Below are 21618 nucleotides of genomic sequence, written 5' to 3' on the forward strand. Positions count from 1 at the left end.
ATGAAAGCAGTGTCCCAGTGGATCCCCCGACTTTGGTGCCTGATGTCTGAGGGAGGGCCGAGGTGCACATGGGCCCCACTTGCAGGCTGCATGCTAAAACAGGAGCTCAGAGCCTGCTCCTTGGGGCCCTGTTTCCCCTGGGATGGGCGAGGCTCTGGCCTTGGCCTGGAGGGTGGGGATGGACAGGAGTGACAATGCATGTTAATTAGCACTGTGCGGAGCTGTCATCAGGAAGCCAGAAGCCACATGGTCCCAACCTGGTTTGGGGTTGGCACACCAAATTCAAACCAGCTGGCCTTTGTTTGGAAATGCCCTGGGAGGGTCCCAGCCCTTTCTGGACAACATAAGGGCTGGCATTTCCTTACCCTGAGCCCTGTTGTAGACACTAAGAAGTTCTATAAACAGTGTAGCAAGTGCTGTGGCAGAACTGGCTTCAGAAGCACTCTCTGATTTGTTGGCAATAGGAGCCGGCATGAGCTTAGTTATAAGGGTCCTCATTTAAAGGCATGGGGAGGAAACATGTCTGTGTCCATCGGTGCCCCCTGCTTACAATCCTTTCATGACTACCTGCCTGTAGGAAAAAGCCTAAACTCCTCCCCAATGTCCTATGTGGCGGTCCCCTGCACATTCCTCTGGTCTTCTAGCACAATCCCTGCCCCAGCTCCTTACCCTAGTCACTCCAAGCTTTTTTCATTTCCTAGAAGGGGCCTGACTCTGACCTTTGGTCCTCATTTACACTCCTTGCATTACTGAACACTCTTTAACCCCATTATTTCCTCTAGCTAACTGTCCTCATCCTTCAGGATTCAGTGGTGCTGATCCTTCCTTGGGGTTGCCACATGGCTGGCCATCCCTGCTGTGTGTCCCAGGAGGTGGGGGTCCTGCCCATGTATTAATCCCTGCTTCTCCAGTGTGAGGTACCAGGAAAGTCTCCCTTAAATGCTTGAGTGAACGGCCCCTCCTAAGGATGCAGACCCATGCTGAAGTCATCCCTCCCTTCTGACATCACATTATCCACGCACAGCAAGGCCAACAGGACTCCAAACTAAAGAGGAACACAGCAATGCCCTGAACTTGAGATAAAAATGGGATGCCCATTCCCAAGACAATAGCATGAGTAGAACTTTTTCTGCTACTTAGAAACCATGTCTACCCAGCATATTCAAAAGGCAGATCTGGTAACCACATGAAGGTATGAGCTGGCATTTTTGCCTCAAACACATAAGAGGAAGAATTCTGTGAAAGCAAAAGGCACAGATTAAGAGACTCGTATCCTGGGTTCACCTTCTGTATTTGCTGCTGGATACCTGTGAGAATGTGGGTGAAATGCACATCCTCAGCCTGCCTCGGCCATCTTCTCTTTAAAGTGGGCACAGCTGTCCCTGCTTTATCATATGGTAGAGAATAAAAGAGAAAAAGTCCCTCAAGTGTTTAGCAAATTTTGTGTCCCTTAGTAAGCACTCAAAAATCAATTATAGCCTTGGCTGGGTGGCTAAATTGGTTGGAGCATCATCTCGTAGACCAAAAGGCTGCGGGTTTGATCCCCAGTCAGGGTACATACCTAGGCTGTGGGTTCGATTCCTGGTTGGGACGGTAAAGGAGCAACCAACTGATGTTTCTCTCTCTCTCACATCAATGTTTATTTACCTCTCTCTCTCCTTCCCCCTCTCTCTTTAAAATCAATAAACATATCCTCCAGTGAGGATTTAAAAAAAATAATTATAACCATTGTTGTTATAGTAATAAAAATGGATAGCCTGTCAATTTTGTGGTTCATAGTTTTCCCATGGAAATAGACTCACTAAAGTGAAAAATAAATTACAAAATGTCATGTCAGGGGACTGCCATTTCTGCCAGAAAAAAAGTCTGGGAAGATTCTCTAAAGGGTTAACAGGGGCGCCCTCTGGGAGGTGTGTTTAGGGTTGATCTTAATTTTATTTCTTTGCTTGATGATGTTTTCTAACATGAACATATTACTCATGAAGCAGCTAATGGCAGAGGGGAGATAGAATGTTTAAAAAGACAAAGAAAGGAAATAAATTAGCTAGAGGCCAAGAGGGGCATGGCATGTGCATGCTCCAAGGTGCAGGTTTTCCTGTCTGTTACTGAACTGGGCTCTCCCTTGTTAGGATTTTTCACCCAGATCTCCACCTTGGCTGACGTGCAGGAAAATGTCATGGAATACCTCCACGTCCTCAGCCGGCCCAAGGTGATTGACCAGGAGCACGACGTGGTGTGGACCGAAGCTTACATCGATAGCACCGTGAGTCCACGGGCCCTGGGGGTGAGCCTGAGGGTGCAGCCTGAGATGGGAGGGTTTCCCGTGTTAATTCCAGGACACAGCAATCGTATCACTCCTCCGCAATAACGGGGTTCAATGACATTTTCCTTTGTTGTATAGTTTGCATCGGTCCCCTTGACAAAGTTGGTGAAAATGTAACCAACATTCTGGAAGGTGGATGATCAGCCCAGAAAACTCACTTTTTGATTGTGTCTTCTCTAGTTACTTTTTTTCCTTCCCACGCGTGTACACAGTCTCTCACTGAAGCAGTGATTAGGGGCCTGTTAGCGTCAGTCCCCGCCATCCGAGAGGCCCAGTCCTGGGGATGAATCTTTGGGTCTCAGCTTGAGGAGGTGACTGCAGCTCAGCTCTCGCATGACCTGGAGCCACCGCAGGGGTCACAGCTGCATTTTCTTCCCAAAGACAAGTGAGAATATGCTTCAGTGGCGGTTATATAGGCACCGGATTGTTTTTGGAACTCTGGCCGAGGCTCGTTCTGAAGCCGAATTCTAAGCAAAAGATTCTGATACTGAACTAGTTTAAATGGAGGAGCTTTGCCAATTATCAAACAATGGCTCTGTGGCCTGGTTTCTTGTGTATTTTCAGGGTGATTTTTCAAGTGATAATGAGTCTGATGGGAGTGGCGTTTTTCATTAATTGATTGTAAATGTTCTCGCAGGGCCTCTCTCCCTTCGTTTTTGTTGGGATTAACATCACATTAATCACTGTAACCCAGACATAGCTGTTCTCCAGAGTGGTCTCAATGGCTGTTGTGGGCTGGCTTTTCTCTCCAGGAGCTCTTACTCCTGCTGCATTTCTGGCAGCTACAGGCAAATGCAGGGCAGGAACTGCCTATGGGAACCCACCTTGGGGGGCTTCACAGCAACCTGCCCCACCTTGGCCTTAAAGTCACAGTTTGACCACGGACATATGAACCAGTCAAGAAGGGGTGTCCCTTCCCCCAGGAAAAACACCTAGAATAGAGAAGGGTACTCAGCTGAAAAGCCCTCTCTAGTTGACAGGGAGACCTTGGGCTTGTATCACTTTCAGAGTCTGACACCGACTTAGTTTAGAATCATGGAAATGAAATAAGTAAGTTGCCTCATTTATGTTGGCACCATACTGACAATAATAATAGCAACAACAGTGATTGTCCCATCTCTTCTTCTTCCACGTGGTGGAGTAAGGCAGGAAAGGCGGACTTGGCTAGCCGGGACTGAAGTAATCAATTCACCCGGTGGTTTTGTATATAAACCCTAAACAGCCAGTTTGACCAGTCATTTTATTTGTTTCATCAACTTTAAAAGTATAAAACAAAGCCTCTATCATTAAAACACAGTACCAGTACCTGGATAGACAGACAGATCAGTGGAACAGAAGGTCCAGAAAGCAAAAAAAAACAAAACCTGCCTACATATAGAAATTTAGTATATGATAAATATGGCATTTCCGATTAGTGGGGCTAGGATGGGCTTTGTACTAGATGCTTTTGTGGAAACTAGATAGCCATTTAGAAAAAAAGTTCTATTCTTAACATCATACCCCAAAAAGAATTTCAAGTGGATCAGAGCTCTGAACTGTGAAAAATGAAACCCTGTAAGTAGTAGAATACACCGTGGTTCACTTCCTCTGTGACCTGAATTCAGAGAAAAGCTTTCTAACATGATTCCAAAATCCGGATGCAATAAAAAGAAAGGTAAATAAGTTTGACCTCTTAAAATAAAAAAACACAAAACAAAGGAAAAACCAACTTTTATAAGTCAAAAATTATTGTAAGTGAAGTCAACAGGCAAATGATAAAAATAGGAGAACATATTTGCAACATATAAGACACATAAAGAATGAATAATCCTAATATATCAAGAACTTTAAAAAATTAAAGGGAAAAACCCCAAAATTTCTATAGAAGAAAATGAGCAAAAGACATGAGCATAATTAGATTCACAGAAAGTAATCAAATTAGCTTTTAAACATATGGAGGATGTACAACTTCACTCATAATAAGAAAAATGCAAAATGATATATAGTGAGTTACCATTTCTCACCTATCAGAGAGGCAAAAGCATGTTGCTATGGGAAGGCAGAACAGGGCAATCCCACCTTGACCCAGCAATCCCAAATGTAGGCATTAACCCTGAAGATGAACCTCAACAATGCAGAATTCTGTTCAATGCAGAATTTCTTGTAATTGCAAAATACTGAAAGTTACCTTAATACCTAAACATAAGAGATAGAGGATTAATTATGGTACAGCCACACAATGGAGTGTTAATGCTAAAAACAAGAATGAGGATGGTTGCTGTTGTTTGATATGGGATGATTTCTTGGATATATTGCTAAGCAAAAGGAGCTAAATGCAAAAGGATAAATAAGGTTCTACTTTTTGTGTAAGAAAGAAAAGGGAATAAGAAGATATATCAGTTATCTGCTTATTTTTACAAAAAGAAACACAGAAAGATAAATCAGAAACCAATAGAATTGGTTACCTACAGGAAGTGGGAGGGAATTCAGGGGAGAAGGGCCAGAGAGGTAGAGAGGCATCCCTGAGCTATTGTTTTACATAGTTTTAACTTTTGAAACTACGTTAATGCTGTGTTTTCAAAAATTGAAATAAAATAAAAAATGGTGGCAAAACTAATAGTGAATGCAAACAGAAGCAAATGAATTTAACTACATTTCAAATAAGCAAAAAAAAAAAAAAAATAAATATATATATATATATATATATATATATATATATATATCCAGAAAGGGGAGGAAAAGAAGTCACCCTTTGGATATGGTAGTTACACATGGCATTACGTTTTGAACAGTACTCTGACTACCCTGAGGCTAAGGGGAAAAAAAGAAAAACAAATACATTTTAAACTTTTGGTGTCATTTGTAGTGATGTGGGTATAGCAATTCTGAATTTATTTTGTGTGTATGGTAATATTGAGCAAATGTGTAAATGGCAGAAGACAAGGCAGACACCTGTGGAATGAGAATGGACTGAAGGGTCTCAGAATTGAAGTCCCTGCTATGTCCACTGAGAGGGCCTAGATGTAGTGGCACCCTAGTAGCAATGACCACATCTAGAAGCCAGATCCTTCCTAGCTTCAAAAAACCATACCTCACTAAATGGATTCAGGGTTTCTTAGAGAAATTGTCCATCCAGGGGTTGTGCAGGGAAGGTATGCCCCCAACCCCACCCCACAAAAAAAAAAAAAAATCTTGGAATATATTGTTCCAGGAAGCACCTAAAACAACAAAGTCATGTCAAAAGGACACTGAAATCAGCTCTCACTGGTCAACTCTGGGACAATTTAAGCCTGTAAATAAAAAGGATAGTAATGGACTGTGTCCTGTAGAATAAAACAGAAAATCCATGTGTTCTTGTAGATAATAAATAGATAAACAAATCTCAAAGCAATGAGTGGGTGGAAGGAGTCCAGTGTAAAATGCAATGCTGACTAGTAAATGTGGAAGGAGTCATGGGGTTGGAAAACCACTGCTTTGCAACCATTTTAGTAAAGACTGGCTAGGGCAAAGGCCATCAATGGATGCTAAATCTAGGGGGAAGTTTTTAGCAGAATATTTTCATCATCTCAAAGAACTTTCCCAGAGGTTTTCAACAAGTTGTGAGGGGGTAAAATTGGGTATCTATACAGTAGCCCAATCTGGACAAAATGTTGGGTAGGTCATCAAAACAGAGGTCATCAATGAGAAGCAAATTCACAGAGCATGCTTTCGGAAAAAGACACATCACACTTCCAGAATATTATGGCTGGGAATGGGCAAGTCCTCAGTGAGGAAGAAGATAAAGCTTTGTACTCTTTGTACTAATATGATGCCTTGCTTTAGGTATGTTAATCACTTAAATCAACTGTTTTAGATTTACTAACTATATACATACATACATGGATACATGCATACATACATATACAAGGTCTGTACAGAGTATCCATCCATATAATATGAAAAATAGAGACATTTATTGAAGAAGATACAAGATACAAGAAACATTGTACATAGGACAATGATGCCTCAGTCTCCTTCAAAATAGGCACCTTGGGACCTCACACAGTTCTCCCAATCTCCATCAGCTGCCTTGTCATATTTTCCTGAATCTTATTGACAGTCTGAAAACTCTTCCCTTTCAAAGGTGATTTTAGTTTGGGGAAAAGCCAGAAGTCCCACGGCACCAAATCTGGGCTGTAGGAGGGTTGAGTCACCTGGTTGATTTGATGTTTCACAAAAAGACTATGCACAAGACTTGATGCATGAGTGGGTATGTTGTCATGATGAAGTTGCCAATTACCGGTTGCCCATAGCTACGGCCTCATTTTTAATGTGATGGCCACACAGTACACGTTCTCACTCAATGACGTCCACTGCCCCCACTGACTAGTACAGTGAAGTCATCATTGTTCATGCACGCATGTTCCTGTCCACTTTTCTTGGCTGCCAGGTTACACTGATGTGGTACAAACTGTTCTTGTTATATTAACAATGGCTGGACTTTTTCCAGACAGATCTCGTATATGTTTATGTATGGAGAGCAGTTGGGAGAGAGGAGAACCCACTGCTCCTCTATCTTGTCCGCTAATGAATTCTTGAAAGCAGAGGCAGAGGAAATGGTCTGGGAGCCATTCTAGATGAAAAGTTGCAATGGAAAGGTCTTTGAAGTTTGTGTTTTATCTTAAACATTTACATGAAATTTGCATTGTGTGCCATAATCACCTTTACTTACTTTAAAGTAAAATAATGGTTTAAGTGGTTATTATTGAGTAAAATGGAACATCACGATAACAGAGCTCATTTATTCCACCTCTTTCAAAACGTTTTGACATACATAAAAGCAACGCCCTGGAATATTCTTGTCCCTGAAATCATAGCTCAGAATCATCTCTGTGCTTTCCAAGCTTCTCTGTTGTATCTTTGCAAATAGCCCTGGTAAATAATTCCTAGTGGAAAGCTTTGAGGATTCTTTCTCATCCTGATGGTCTTGAGAACCCTGCTTGGTCAATGAGGATTCTGGGGAGCAAGTCTTCCTCTTCCATAGGCCTGTTTGGTGAACAGAAGGCAGCTGCCCTCCTTTTTCTTTTTTAATTATTCTAATACCGTTGTCTCCATTTTCCTGCCACCACTTCCCCTGCCCCACCCACCCCCACCTCCCTCCCTCAATCCTTCCCCACTTTTGTTTTGTCCATGGGTCCTCCATACATGTTCCTTGACTTGACCCTTCCTGTCTTTTCCCCATTACCCCCCTGACTCCTCCCGTCTCATTACTGTTGGTTTGTTTTTTCCTTCAGTATTGCTGGTTATATATATATATATATTTTTTGCTTGCTTGTTTTGTTGATTAGATTCCACTTACAGGTGAGATCATATGCTATTTGTCTTTTACTCCCTGGTTTATTTCATTTAGCATAAGGCTCTCCAGTTCCATCTATGTTGTAATGAAGGGTAGTAGATCTTTCTTCCTTTCTGCTGCATGGTATTCCATTGTGTAAATGTACCATAGCTTTTATTGATGGGCACTTAGGTGCATATGTTCATAGCAGCACTTAGCTATTGTAAATTGTGCTGCTATGAACATTGGGGTGCATAGGTTCTTTTGAATTGGTTTTGGGATTCTTAGGGTCTAATTCCAGTAGTGGAATTGTAGGGTCAAAAGGCAGTTCTATTTTTAGCTTTTTGAGGAAATTCTAAACTGTTTTCCACAGTGGCTGCACCAGTCTGCCTTCCCACCAACAGTATACTAGGGTTCCCTTTTCTCCACAACCTCACTGGCACTTGTTTGTTAATTTGTTTATGATGTCCATTCTGACTGCTGTGAAGTGGTATCTCATTGTGGTTTTAACTTGCATTTCTCTGATGGCTAGTGATGCTGAGCATCCTTGCATATGTCTCTGGGCCCTGTGTATGTCCTCCTTGGAGAAGTGTCTGTTCAGGTCCTTTGCCCATTTTTTTAATTGGATTGTTTGTCTCCCTAGGGTGGAGTTGTGTGAGTTATTTATATTATTTTGGAGATCAAACCCTTGTCCAAGATATCATTGGCAAATTCTTGGGCTGGGAAGCAACAATCTCTTTAAACTCATCTGGGTCTGCATTCTGCCAGGACAAGAACAAAAGCTCCCTGTCATTTGTGTGGGGTCAAAATAGGATTTGTATGCTGAACTCATCTTCACAATCTAAATTCTAAGATGAAACTTTGGAACCACTCAGAAAATGATGGGGGCTGGGGGTGAAGGTCAGCAAATTGCAAGTTCACCACTGTTCTGATGTATCCAGGACAGTGCCTACCCAGCTTGCAATAATGAAAGAGAACAAACTCAGGTGCACTTAGCATTGGCATGGGGACTCCATTTTATTACCTGATGTTATGGAGGGATTGGTAACTATAGAATTTTTGTATATTTCAACATATTTAAAATCTACCTCAGGACAATAGCTAAGGGCATTGAATTTAGAGTAAGAATAGCTTCAGTTTGAAGTCTGCATTTATGCCATACAAGCTATGTGACTGCAAGCAAGGCACTTCACTTTTTGAATATTGCTTTCCCTATTTACAAATGGGAATAAAGTCTGCCTTCCAGGGTTGACTCTATGGATTAAATGTCTGTGCATGGTGAAGATGCAATAAATACTACCTATCATCATCCACAACCTCAGGAAATCCAGTAGGAATTTTTCTCCTTGGTTGTGAGAAGTTTTAAAAAATACTCTTTTTTCTTTGAGCTGGGTCTCAAAGAAACTTCATGGTAACTGCAATATGGCTTCTACCATTTAGATGCTAGAATTTGGGACTCCAGTATGATGAGTCCCTTGAAAGCACTAGAGATACCTCTGGAGGTAAACTTTAATCCTTTGGAGTTCATTTTGCTATAATATGTGCTGTTGGTCAGGCACTAATGTCTGATGTTGGTGCCTGGAGTCAGTGTCCCTAAGGAAGACTGCTGGTTGTGCAGCACCAGCCAAGGAGAGTCCCTTGCAACCTTACAGAGGTAAAAAACAGCTGCTTTGTCCAAGGAAAGGGAGATATGGTAGAAGGCCCTTAGCTGGCTGCCCCTTAACTGACTCAGTGCACTCTCTTTGCTCTGGAACAATTGTGCTGCTTCCCACAGCACACTGGATATTTGGTCTGGAGGCCTTGCTGACATATGACACATATCTCCACAGCTGACCTGCAAGCTTACAAAAAGCCAGTCAGTCCTCCTCTTTCTCTCAAACCTATGGATTTCTCTCAAACCTATGGAGAATAACCTAATGGAAGTGATTTCCCATCTCTCAAGCCAGTTTTCATTTTTTCATAATTATAAATTAGTTAAATATTATTTAAACCAGTGAATTCTCAGAGTAAAGAAAAGTTGTTACTTCTATGACTATGTAAATGAATGGTTTGTGAAGACTGTAAAAAAGGTTGCTAAAAAGTTACCAGTGTGTTAAGTATGGGCAAAGCAATCATGAAAGACCAAAGGTCTTCCCTGCATTCAAGGAAACGGACACAACCAACCTTCCTCCCTTCCTCCCTCCTGCTCTCCTTCCCTTCATTCCCTCCCTCCCTCCCTCCTGCAGGGTAGTTTACCTTGATTAGTTTGTTTCCTTCCAGGTTGATGGGGTAGATCTGGTGGCTAGGTTAGTGTCTGCTTATTGTCTCACTGCCTCCAGAAGCTTTGTGCTGCGTGAAGAAGAATGACCTTCCCAGACCCTGAGAGAGGGGCCACCAACTGGTGTGAGAGTGGTTGCGATTCCCAGCTGGAACTGCCAGCACACTCTGCAATGTGGGTCAGCATAATTGGGACAGCTGTGTTAGTTTTCTATTGCCGCGAAATGGATTACTACAAACTTATCTGCTTAAAACAACACAAATGTATTATCTCATGGTTCCCCTGGGTCAGAAGTCTGGGCACAAGTTAGCTGGACCCTCAGCTCAGGGTCTCACAAGACTGTGATTAAGCGTTGGCTGCACTGCAGTTCTCATCTGCAGCTCAGGGGCCTCTTCCAGTCTCATTCAGATTGTTGGCAGGATGCAGTCCCGTGCAATTGGAGGACTTAGGTTCCCATTTCCTTGCTTACTATCCACTGTGGGTTGTTCTCAGCTCCTATAACCCACAGGTCCTTGCCACATGGCCACCATATAGTTCAGTGTAGTTTACTTTCTTCCAGACCACCAAGAATGCACCTTTCTTTCTTTCTTTCTTTCACCTTTCTTTAAAGATATCTTTGATTAGGTCAGGCCAACGCAGGATTATCTCTCTTTTAATTAACTCAGAGTGCAATGAGAGTAACCTAATGGGAGTGATATCCCATCATACCCATACTCTAGGGGAGGGGATTTTAAGAGATGTTTACTTAAAGAGGCAAAAACCTAGGGAGCATTTTAGAATCCTGCCTACTGCAACAGTCTGTGTCTATGTGCTGAGAGAAAAAGATAATACTAGAAGGCGATACCACTAATACTTCCTCCTGCCAACTCAGGGCAGCCATGTCTGCTCTCCATCAGAACAGCTCTGCTCACCATGGGGGCTCGCAGGGCCTGGTTCTCTTGGGGACATGTAGTCTGAAATTGGCTTTGATTCCTTTTAGAATCAGAAGATTTCTGACCCTGATGAGTTATGTAATTTCTACCAAATTCTAAGAAAATATGTATTTGTTGAATAGTAAATTTGGACACTTGATCCCACAAGTTTGCTTAATATGGTCTTAAACATCTTCTTTCTCCTTAATTATCTGGTGGTTAAGGCAGAAGGCATTCTGTTTGCCTGACTCATCAGTGATTATGGCTTAAAACCCAGCAGCAACAAATGTAATTATGTAAGTGATTTAATGCTTAAATGAATAGCTTAAGATGACCTACGAGTACAGTGCTTTTCTTTTTTATTAATTATATATTGATTCATACAGTTCTGGGTCTGAACAAGCTCAAGATAAAAGTTTAGGAACAGAAGCTGAGTTTAGATTCTTGCAGACGAGAGTCAAGGATTGCACATAGCCAAGACTGATCTAGAATGGGGACTGACAAAACTATCCTTTCAGAGCCCATCCTCCCTGCCTGCTACTACCAGTCTGATTAAATATTCTATTTCCTGCCTGGCTGTTCTATTCAATTAGCTTTCCTGGTGAAGCCCAAATAAATGAATTAATGTTAACAACATTAATTATGTTTCATCTAATAAGAGCTCATGTATTAATTGACAAAACAGCAAACGCCAGAATCCTGAAACTCATGGGCTTCTTATCTGAATACAAGTTGTGCACAGTCATTATCTCTTAGGTGCAAAGAAAAAAAAATCACTAACAATGGAATTTGTTCCATTTTGTAAGCAAATAGCTTGTACTTTCCAGTTGGGTCCTAATCATCTTGGGAATGCCTCCCAATGTGCTGTGCAGGGCAGAACCTTCATTAAACTGAGGAAGTATCATATCATGATCAACCACTCCAGGGGAGTTTGCATAGACACAGGGACACGCAGAAGGGAAGCAAAGAAATCTTTGCAAAACAGTGGGAATGTGACCATTTAAAATAATGAGAATTCATTACCAAGCCCTCCTGCCCCTCCCCTTTGCTGGTAATGCAATTCAGTCCGCAATTTGTAGAAACTTTCAAACCAATTTAGTTGCATTTGCAAATTGGGCCTGTGTCCCTCCTCCTCACCCCCCACTAAGTCCAACTTGGAGAAAATGCTTTGCATTTTATAAATTGCACATTTGTTTCAGTTTCCCATCTAGGAATAGCACCTAGGTCATTTAGGAGTCATTTGGGCGATTGCTTTAAGCTACAACATCTTACTGCCTAGAAGCAATTATTCAGGGGGTCGAAGGCATCATAAGGAAGTTGTTGGGGCTTGGAAACTGAATTTACAGTATTTTCCCACAGCACCGCTGCATATCAAAGAAGTTCAAATCGTCAAAACAAAAAGACACACGTAAAGAGAAACATAAACCATCCTGCTGGGTTGTGGAACAGAGAATGCCATCTGCATTACATGGCATGGGGGAAACTGATTACGTTGGGACCTCTATTTCATAGCAGATGGGTTCATTAAATTTAATAGCCTCCAGAGCCTTTAGAAACCGTGTTAAAAAACATGTGGAGCATGCTGTGACACTTCACTTCTGGCCCCACAGTCATTATAACTCTGGCACAGACTATAAATATTACAGTACTTTATTTCCATTGAAACTGATTACTATTATAATTATTTTTTTTGCCAGGAGATGGTTATGTTAAAAATAAGTGCATTCTTGATTTCTAGTATCATTTACATTCATCTAACTATTTTCTTCTTCCATTTGATTCTGGATTTCTGTTTTTATTTCCCTAAGCTTTCCTTTTCTTTGAGTTAGTGTAACAAAACTATGTGGCAAAAGTATAAAATTATTATATTCAGGGAAGATGTCAAACACCCTGTAAGGAAGGCTGTCAACCAGTTTAAAAGCTTAGGGCTGAAAGTGAAAAAATAATAGATTTTAAGTGGGTTTCCCACCCCCCCCCGATATTTAGATTTATTGTTGGTTCTGTTATCATGGTGTAATAATTTGCAATTGTCTATAAAGAAAAGACAGACCCTAGAAATAGATTTAACACCTTATAGAAATGGATAAGACCATTAAGTCTAAATAATTATTTAGCATGATAAATTATTTAGCATTCATCCTTTACAAGTGATAACACCCAACTCAGAGTAGCCAAGGTCAAAAAGGGTATTTGTTGATTCTTGGAACCAAGGCACCTACGTAGTTTTGTCTTGAGACCTGACTAGATTTAGGGTTCAATCCCATATTATTTGGAATTATCCCTTGATTCTTAATTATAGCTTCATTTCCAAGCATGTTCTCTGTAAAGGGTGGCAATGACGGCCTCTACCATCTACCAATTTTTATTATCTCTGTAATCCTTGATTTTTCCCTTATTCTTAGAGCATTCAGAGCAAGATTGTAACAGGTCTATTTGGGTCAAAATTGCATACTGAGAAGTTAGATGGAGCTACTAATTGATGACCTGAGTCTCTCAGAGTGGGGAAGAAGCCAGTCCCAAAGAAAATTGGTCCTGGGAGGACTGAGAAGTAAGAGTCCTGCATAGAACTTGTGTGTAGAACCCAAAACTAATCAAAGTCAAATCAAGGAATATGTATAAAGGACCCATGGACAAAGCCAAAGTGGGGAACGATTGAGGGTGGGAGATGGGGTGGGTGGGGCAGGGGAAAGTGGTGGTGGGAAAATGGAGACAAATGTGTTTGAACAATCAAAAAAGAAAAAAGAAAAAAAAAACTAATCCAAGTCAAAGATCATGCATCCCATCAGTATGGTACTCATTATAGTACCATGTTTTTAACCAGTAGAGCCCTTTATCTAGGTAAATGTTCCCATGGACCCTTCATGTATAAAACAAATAGAGGGAGAGCTGCTCTGGGGGATCATGAGGAGGGGGTATGGAGCACTGACGGAGACTCGAAAGCTCTTCTTTTGCTCCTCCCTGGCACCGCAGAGCCCAGTAGTATTCTGAGTAATCTTTGAATCCCAAAGTGAGATTCTCTGCTGTAGATCATCTGCTGTGCCCCTAAGTTTACAGCAAGGTACTGTTCTGCATACAGTTAGGAAAGATGGTTATTGGGATTGGGAAGGTGCCTGTGGTTGTATTAGAAAACCAAATTGGAAAAGTTAGTCTGATAATAATACTAATATTTGATAATATTTCTGCCTTATTTCTCTTCATTACTGCAGATAATCTAAACTGACTCAACATGCTTATATCACCTCCTAGAAAATATTGGTTGTAGGCAGAAAACACACTCAAGCTAGGAGAAATTTATTTCATGAGAGCAGGAGCAGCCTCGGCAGGGACAAGAATCATCAAGAGACTAGGAAACCACCATGAGCAAATAACAGCCCTCTTTGTTCTTTCCTTCTGGAGCCACACAGCCTCCTGCTTGTGCTTTTCTCCTAACATGACAGCTGTGTTTTTTACATTCTCTGTAGGCCAGTTCTCTTGTCTCCCCTCATTCATGAGTGACATATGGTCTCCTCCAAGTCTACTTTGTATGATGTCCCAGTTCAAATCCATGAGAGGTGAACTCAATGTTTGTGTATCTAAGGTAATTTCCTAGCAAATTACATAACTTATTCTAGCCCATGGTTCCACTGAGGTCAGATGCCTGCTGCTTAACCGATCAGCTATATCTGGGGGCAAGTCACATGACACAGATCATATGACAGAAGCAGCTCTGCTAGGGCTGTGGATAGCAGGTACTGTAAGAAAGAGATACAGGCAGGAGGAAATGACTGGAGTCTGTAGGAGTTGGCATTTCTAGACCTTTGTCTTTCTACATAAGGCTTCTGTAAGTTGCATCCCCAGCTGGGCTCTAATACTGACTTTCAGGGGCATGTCTTCTTTCTTCTTCTTTGAACCTCAGGCTCAGGGCTTCCTTTTACCCCCCATTGCCCCAGTAAGTGTTCCTCATTTTCTCTCTGCCTACCCCATCTTTGCCTGCACTTTGTCCATCCACTGTCCAGCCTGTGCCTTCTGAGAGCTGAGGAAGGTACTTGGCCATCACAGCCAGATCTGTACTGCTTTTCCCCCTTCACAACCCAGATATTTGAGCAACTTAGATTCTTAGAGCTGATTCTCATGCATTGACATGGTTTAAACAAAAATGAACACATTCCTCTTATTACCAGCACAAAATATAATTAAAATAAACCCAGGGAATCAAGCTGTGGTTTGATATCAGCTGCCAGTTTCTCTTCTCTTGCTGTAGAAAGAATTCCTTCCATGTAAGAGTTCATTCTTTTACTCTTATTCCATGAGGATTACTGTGCCAATTATAAATGTATTGTCCATAAGGCCATGGCTGAAAGATACCAGAGATAAGAACATTTCACCTGACTTTTGTTCTAAAACTACTCCTATTTAAAAATAACAAGTACTACTTTTTTGCCTTCTCTTACCATTGAATGATTATTCCTTCACGGCCTTTCACACCTGTTTGTGAGAGAGATGCAATCAGGCTGGCTGTCCTTCAAGCTCATTTTGCTGATGAGCTCAGTGTCAGTTCCTCAGGGGAAATTCTCTCTTGTTCTGAACAATGAAATGAAAAGCAAGGACACTAGTTTATTCAGGCAAAAGGAACATGTTTTCAAAGCAATTTCCATTATGTTTAATAAAAAAATCTGCAACATCAGCATCTTTGTCTGTTGATGGAAACAACTATTAAACACTCTTGTAATTGATTTTTCTTCTGAAGTGATCAAATTAAAGGTGGCTTGAGATGAAGCAAGAGCTGAGCACCCATCCACACTTTCTCCCTTATCTAGGCTTTTGAACATGCTCCTCCTTCTAAACTAGAAAGACAGCTCTTCCACTCTGCTCCTTTACTGAAGGAAAGAATTCTTCCCATTCTCCATGTCTCAGCTAAAATGCCACTTCTCATGTGTCCATTGACTTTCCATCTCAGATCCATAGCAGTTTCCTTCATAGAAGTTATAATCATTTATAATTATTTCAGCTAAGTACTTGACTCTTTTTCTCTTTAAAAATTCTTTATTGTCTGTCTTTCCAACAGTAATTAAGGAGTCAGACACAGTCTGTACTGGGTCCCCTCTTCCAGGAATGTGCCTGGTGCATAGTGACTATCCATTCAATACTGCAGGGAGGCTAAATGGTTTGTTCTTAATCACACCATCAGTTTCTTTTTACTATCGCCTAGAGTTTGTTTTTCCCCTTTCTACACTATACTGCTCTTGAAAAGGCACAATAAGACACCAAGAATTAGGGAAGAAATAATAAAGAATATTGGCTGCAAAGTGGATGGTGGTACCAAATAAAAGTATAAAACACAGGATCAGGCAGAAGTATAAAACACAGGATCATGCCTGCTTGAATGTAGTTGGTAGGGTAATAATTTAGTTTTAATTTGAATGTTTCACCTAAAATGTTATATGGAATGCTTAAGTGTGATATTTTTATGTTACAGAATTACGTGCTTTTGATTTTGTAATAAAAAAGGGGCATTATCTCTGCCAGACCCCATATTTTCCCTGAAATGTAACATTCATACTTGTCTTTCCTTTTGAACTTCTAACAGGATGGTCAAGTTCAGGTCTGAAGCAACTGGTTTTATTGAATGCCAGCTTCTTCTACTCAGTGGCAGTCACTGATTTTAGATGGAAAAATAGGGAACTTTGGGGGGTGAACCATATTTTTCCAATGTTCCCCTTCTATGCATGTTGTTAAAAGCAATATGTTGAGAAAAGTGTTGATTGCTTATGGCACATTGTTTATGCTATATTACTTAGGTCTGATGGAAAAGTTCCTAACAGTGGTTTCCTTGCTAAAGATACGGGTTATGGATGATGAGTGGAATGTGAGTTTTTAGTAGGGCACCATCATAATTTAGGTGGACTCCAAAGAAACTTGATCTTGGGAGAGGCCAGGAAAAATATGCAGGCCCATGTAGCTTCTTGAGCATTAGTACTCAATTCTCCGTCAAAACAGAAATGCTTTCTGCTTTTAATTACTAACCTTATTCAAGCCAAGCTAATTACTCTGGGCCAGACTGGAAAAGAAAATTCCCAGAAAGTCTGATATGATAGATTGGTAGTGTGTTTTCTGAAGAAGATACTGAGAAGTCCTTAATGAGTTAGTGTTTCAGTAAAACTTTTGCAACAGAATACTAAGGGACTAAGAGGAAAAAAGTAATAGATCTTTGGCAGCTGTTCCCCATCATAGCTCTTGACAATCTGCTTCTTATTTAGTTTTCTGTTATGTAAAAGCATGGAATTCTCAAGTTAAGAAATATTGATCACTGCATGACAATACATATGTAACAAAACAGTATTGTGTTGAAAAAGCTCTCCTTTTAAAGTGAGATTACTAACTCTCTATTTCATTATTGAAATGTGTGGTCTTTTTACTTAGAAAATAATGTGGTCTTGTTAAACATAAGTTATTTAAAGGTTAAAATAATCTTAATTTTAACTATTAATATTATTAAGAACAGATTTTCAACCAAGTACAACTGAATGCAAACAAGAACAAAATTGGAAGAGCAAATCAGTGGCTAGGAAAGCAGAAATGCACTGAGGGCTGTCTTGGCCACAACATGTAGGTTCGCAGCAGCCCTTTGTTGTATTGGCAGGCCCACACAGTTTTGGAAGGTCTGTTGATTTCCCAGACTTAATGGAATCTAGATCAAGTTTGTCAATTTCCCATTTCCCTTCCAATGATAATCCCACCTAGGGTTGAATTAGGAGCATTCAGAATGTATGGCCCTCTTCTCCAGCTGGATTGCTCCTTCTCTGGAGTTGTCAGCAAACAGAAGGGCTTACTCTTTGACCATCATTGATCTAGGGACACTTGTGGAATTAGATGTACAGTTACCTAGTTTACTGGCCAGACATCTATTAGCTGAGGGCCAGTCCCTATCCTGGGCACTAAAATGTCACAGCTTTCATTTTTAGGAAATAGAGTTTAAGTCCCTGTAGTGAACAATACAAGCCAATTAGGTAATTTAAAATTGATACATTATTTTTGGAAGATATTGATAGCCTTCAACACCGAGTGGTGAAGGCTATATGTCCTCTCCTTCACAATTTTATTACCAGGCTGTGGTAAGAACAGGTCTCAAACAAATTCTGCCATTCATATAAACATGTATTAGCAGCAAACATTTATTAGCAACCTCTACAAAAGTCAGTCAACTGCTGTGAAAGTTCAAGGAAGTTGAAACTCTTTGTCCTTTTAAATTTATTTAAAAATTTATTTATAGAGAGAGGAGCGGTGAGGGAGAAATAGAGGGAGGCAAGCATTGATGTGAGAGAGAAACATCAATTGGTTGCCTCTCATACGTGCCCTGACTAGAGACCCAACCCGCAATCCAGACATGTGCCCTGACCAGGAATCGTACTGGTGACCTTTCACTTTGCAGGCTGACCCCCAACCAACTGAGCCACACTGGTCAGTGCTCTTTGTTCTTTTAGAGGTTCTGATGGCATCTTGCATCAGAATGAATGCATTATTTGCAGGATTATTATATTCAGTTAACCTTCTATTTGGGGTCACGAGAAGTCTGAGTCAGCTGCATAAGATTCTTTAACAATCATGTCTGGGACCCTATTCCTAAGGATAGAGAGCACTGAGCTCCCAAAGTCCAAAGTCCTCATGTGTTTTCATACAGAAAAAGGCAAAGCCTCTACAATCTATTGAACCAGCCCACACAGAGTGGATGCCTCCAATTTACCAATAAAAAAACCATTTCTAATGTCCATTATGATAATTGACAAAAATCTCTTGTGTTGGTCAGAGGTAAATATCTGTAGCACATGTTACGTTTTCCTTAAATACTAGCTGGAAAGTATATTCCTGATTCGGCCAAATGACCACTTCTAAGATATAGATTAAAATTAACATATACATTTATATCACAGAATTTGTATTGAATTCTACAGTAAATCACATTATATATAACAGCATTATACTATATAAAATCAAGTTTCTTCTTTGTAAAATGGGAATAATAATACTGCTGATCTCATGGAGTTCTGACAATTTAAAAAAATAATATTGCTCAGCACTCTGACAGGCACATGGTCCTCCATAAATGCTAATCGTTATTACCTAGAATTTAGAATAACATCATTACATATTGTGGAATTAATTTTGTCTTTCTTTTATTTTGTTCTTGCCAAATTCTGACACTCTCGGAAGAAAGGGCGCTGGAGAGGCATTTTACTTCCCACCAGGAGAAAAGCATCCGAATCACCTTCACTCTTTGTAGCTGTACTCCCTACAACAAGCGGTGTGTCCTGCCTAGAGGTTCCATTCCATGCTTGGGAGTGCAAAACAAAAACAAAGGTCTGCCAGTGTCATTGCCCCTCCCCCATTGTTTCAGGTCTTTATGGCTGTATCATTTAGAAACAACTACAGTAAGAAGTAATTACTGCACAGAATCTGCTGTGCTCCTAATCTTGTGCAATAGCCAGCAGGTATGGACCAAGAAGCTTGGGAGAAAAAGCTGAACTATGAAAGCTAACCATGATCTCTATCGTTTTATTTTTTTATTTTTTATTGTTACTCTATTACAGTTGTCAAATTTTCCCCTGTTGCTCTCCCCTGCCCTGCCCATACCCAACTCCCTCAGTCAATCCCCTCCCTGTGGTCCATGTCCATGGGTTATTTATACTTGTTCTTTAACTAGGTCCTTCTCCTTCTTTCCTCCCTTATCCCCTACCCTGCTTAGAAGCATCCTTCCCAACAATGCAGGAGGTGGGGCCTCATTTGTGCAGCAAAATAAGAGTAACTGGGATGCTAGAACCACAAGTCTGAGATGTTTAAATGCATCCAGACTTTGTACTAAGTGTGTCTGTATCCCTGTCAGGTAGGTCCTTTTATTTCCATTTTCCAGACACAGAAGCTGACATCTAAGGTGATGGGGGAATTTGCTCAAGATGGAACAATTAGGAGAACAAATGGGATTCACCCCTAGGTTGCCTCCCTGGTATGAGGTCTGTGCCCTCTGATGCAATGTTGCTCTTGGTCTCCCGCATCTACGTCTGTGCTCTGATGAGGAAAAAGTCCACCAGACCACAATATGGAGTGCTAAAGTCTCTAAAATGCCTGATAACTGATTAGAAATGTCCTTGTCATTCCCACAAGCCTTGTTATATTGCTTCTACTGAGTTCTGAAAAACCCATGGTGCCTGCTTTGAGCTGTGAAGACACTGGAGCTTGACTTGTCCTGAATTACGTTTCCCGTACTGCTGACAACCCAAGATAGGAAACTTTACATTTTGCAACATGCATCTCTCACTTGGAGAGTTCTCTGTGCTTTATTAAATGACAGAAGGAAAACTCAGCTCATGGCACTTATAAAAGAAGCCACAGCATTCCTGGATTTAAATCTTGAGGCAAAACAATACTATTTAATGGGCTTTTAAAAATTCTGGAATTTGCATTTTTGAATGTGTTATACATCACAAGAAGGATTTTGATGGTGATTCACAGTAAATACCATAATCACATCCTATAATTTATATAACTCCACCTGCTGTCACTATGTCAAAATCATGATATGCTATATGCAGAGCTTCTCTCTTGAAGGAAATTGGATGTCCTGAATCGAACTCCTCAGGGCATTTGTAATGACTTAGAAAGTCTGGCTACCTTGATGGGTAGTCAGGTGAGTCAAGCATTGGGTTAATAAGTAGATTGAAACTTCAAATATACAATCAAACAAGGCAGGGTCTTTTGAAGGCAGACCACAACCAGGTGGTTGAACCTAGGAAAGGGAGGTGAGCAATCTGGGAGCCCCCTCATTGCAGGAACAGCAGTGGTATCTGTGTTCCTGCTCAAGGTCTGAGAGGCGGTCCATCAAACCTCGGGGCTGAGGGTTGACACATCTCAAAAACTGCACCTGTTGTCTGGACCTCTGCTCAAAGATTGCTCTGGAGGGGCTAGGAGGGGAAGCAGTGATGTTGTCAGGCTTTTCCTTACTGAACTTTTACTGCTTTTTTCCCCTCTAAATAATCAATTTTAGTTGTTTTTCTTTTATTTTTAGTTAAATTTATTGGGATGACATTGGTTAATAAAATTATATAGGTTTCAAGAGTACAGTTCTATGATATATCATTTGTATATTGCATTATGTGTTTCCCACCCAAAGTTAAGTCTCTTTCCATCATCATATATTTAACCACGTTTACCCTTTCCTACCTACCCCTTTCCTAATGGTAACCACCGTACTATTGTCTAGGTTTTTGTTTGTTTGTCCTGTTTGTACATTTGTTGTTTTCAGTTTTATATCCCACATATGAATGAAATCACATGGTTCTTGACTTTTTCCTTCTGATTTATTTCACTTAGGATGGCAGTCTCAAGATCATTCATGTTGTTGCAAATGGCAGTATTTCATCTTATGGCTGAATAGTATTCTATTGGATGAGGTTTCTCATTTAAGAATGGATATCAAATTTACCTTCTTCCCTCCATGCCCAATCACTACTAATGTTCACCTCCAAACCAGAATTCCTTGAGAGAGATCTGGGACTATTAGAATGTGAAAGAGAGGCCCCAAGAGAGTGCCTGGAATGAAAGAGGCGCAGATTAGAATTGCCCTGCATAAGAAAAGAGGATAAATTAAAAAACAACAACAACAAAACAGGCTTGCCTCCTAGGATAAAAGGGAACAGCAGGCTCAGCAAGGGAGGTGGGGGGCTGACTCCAGATGTGTAAAGTGACCTGAGGTCCTTTCAAGGGCAAGGATAGCTCTTATTTAATTTTGGGTTGTTTTTACTGCTGCAGTGTAATCCCCTGCATCCTACAAAAGCCTACCACATTTTCTCCAAGGCACCAAAGG

The 21618-nt window shown here is 40.8% G+C and overlaps 1 protein-coding gene across 1 annotated transcript in view; it reads left to right on the forward strand.

Annotated features, from left to right (window-relative positions):
• CACNA2D3 (calcium voltage-gated channel auxiliary subunit alpha2delta 3) overlaps nt 1-21618 on the forward strand; it is an 860744-nt gene that overhangs the window by 559869 nt on the left and 279257 nt on the right. The window contains exon 13 of the mRNA XM_054595275.1: nt 2130-2263. Coding sequence (XP_054451250.1) covers nt 2130-2263 — 134 coding nt within the window. The remainder of the gene's footprint in view (nt 1-2129; nt 2264-21618) is intronic.

The sequence above is a fragment of the Pteronotus mesoamericanus genome, unplaced genomic scaffold (genome assembly GCF_021234165.1).
Source record: "Pteronotus mesoamericanus isolate MK-2021 breed Mesoamerican mustached bat unplaced genomic scaffold, CSHL_Meso_final scaffold_54, whole genome shotgun sequence".
Lineage (NCBI taxonomy): Eukaryota > Metazoa > Chordata > Mammalia > Chiroptera > Mormoopidae > Pteronotus > Pteronotus mesoamericanus.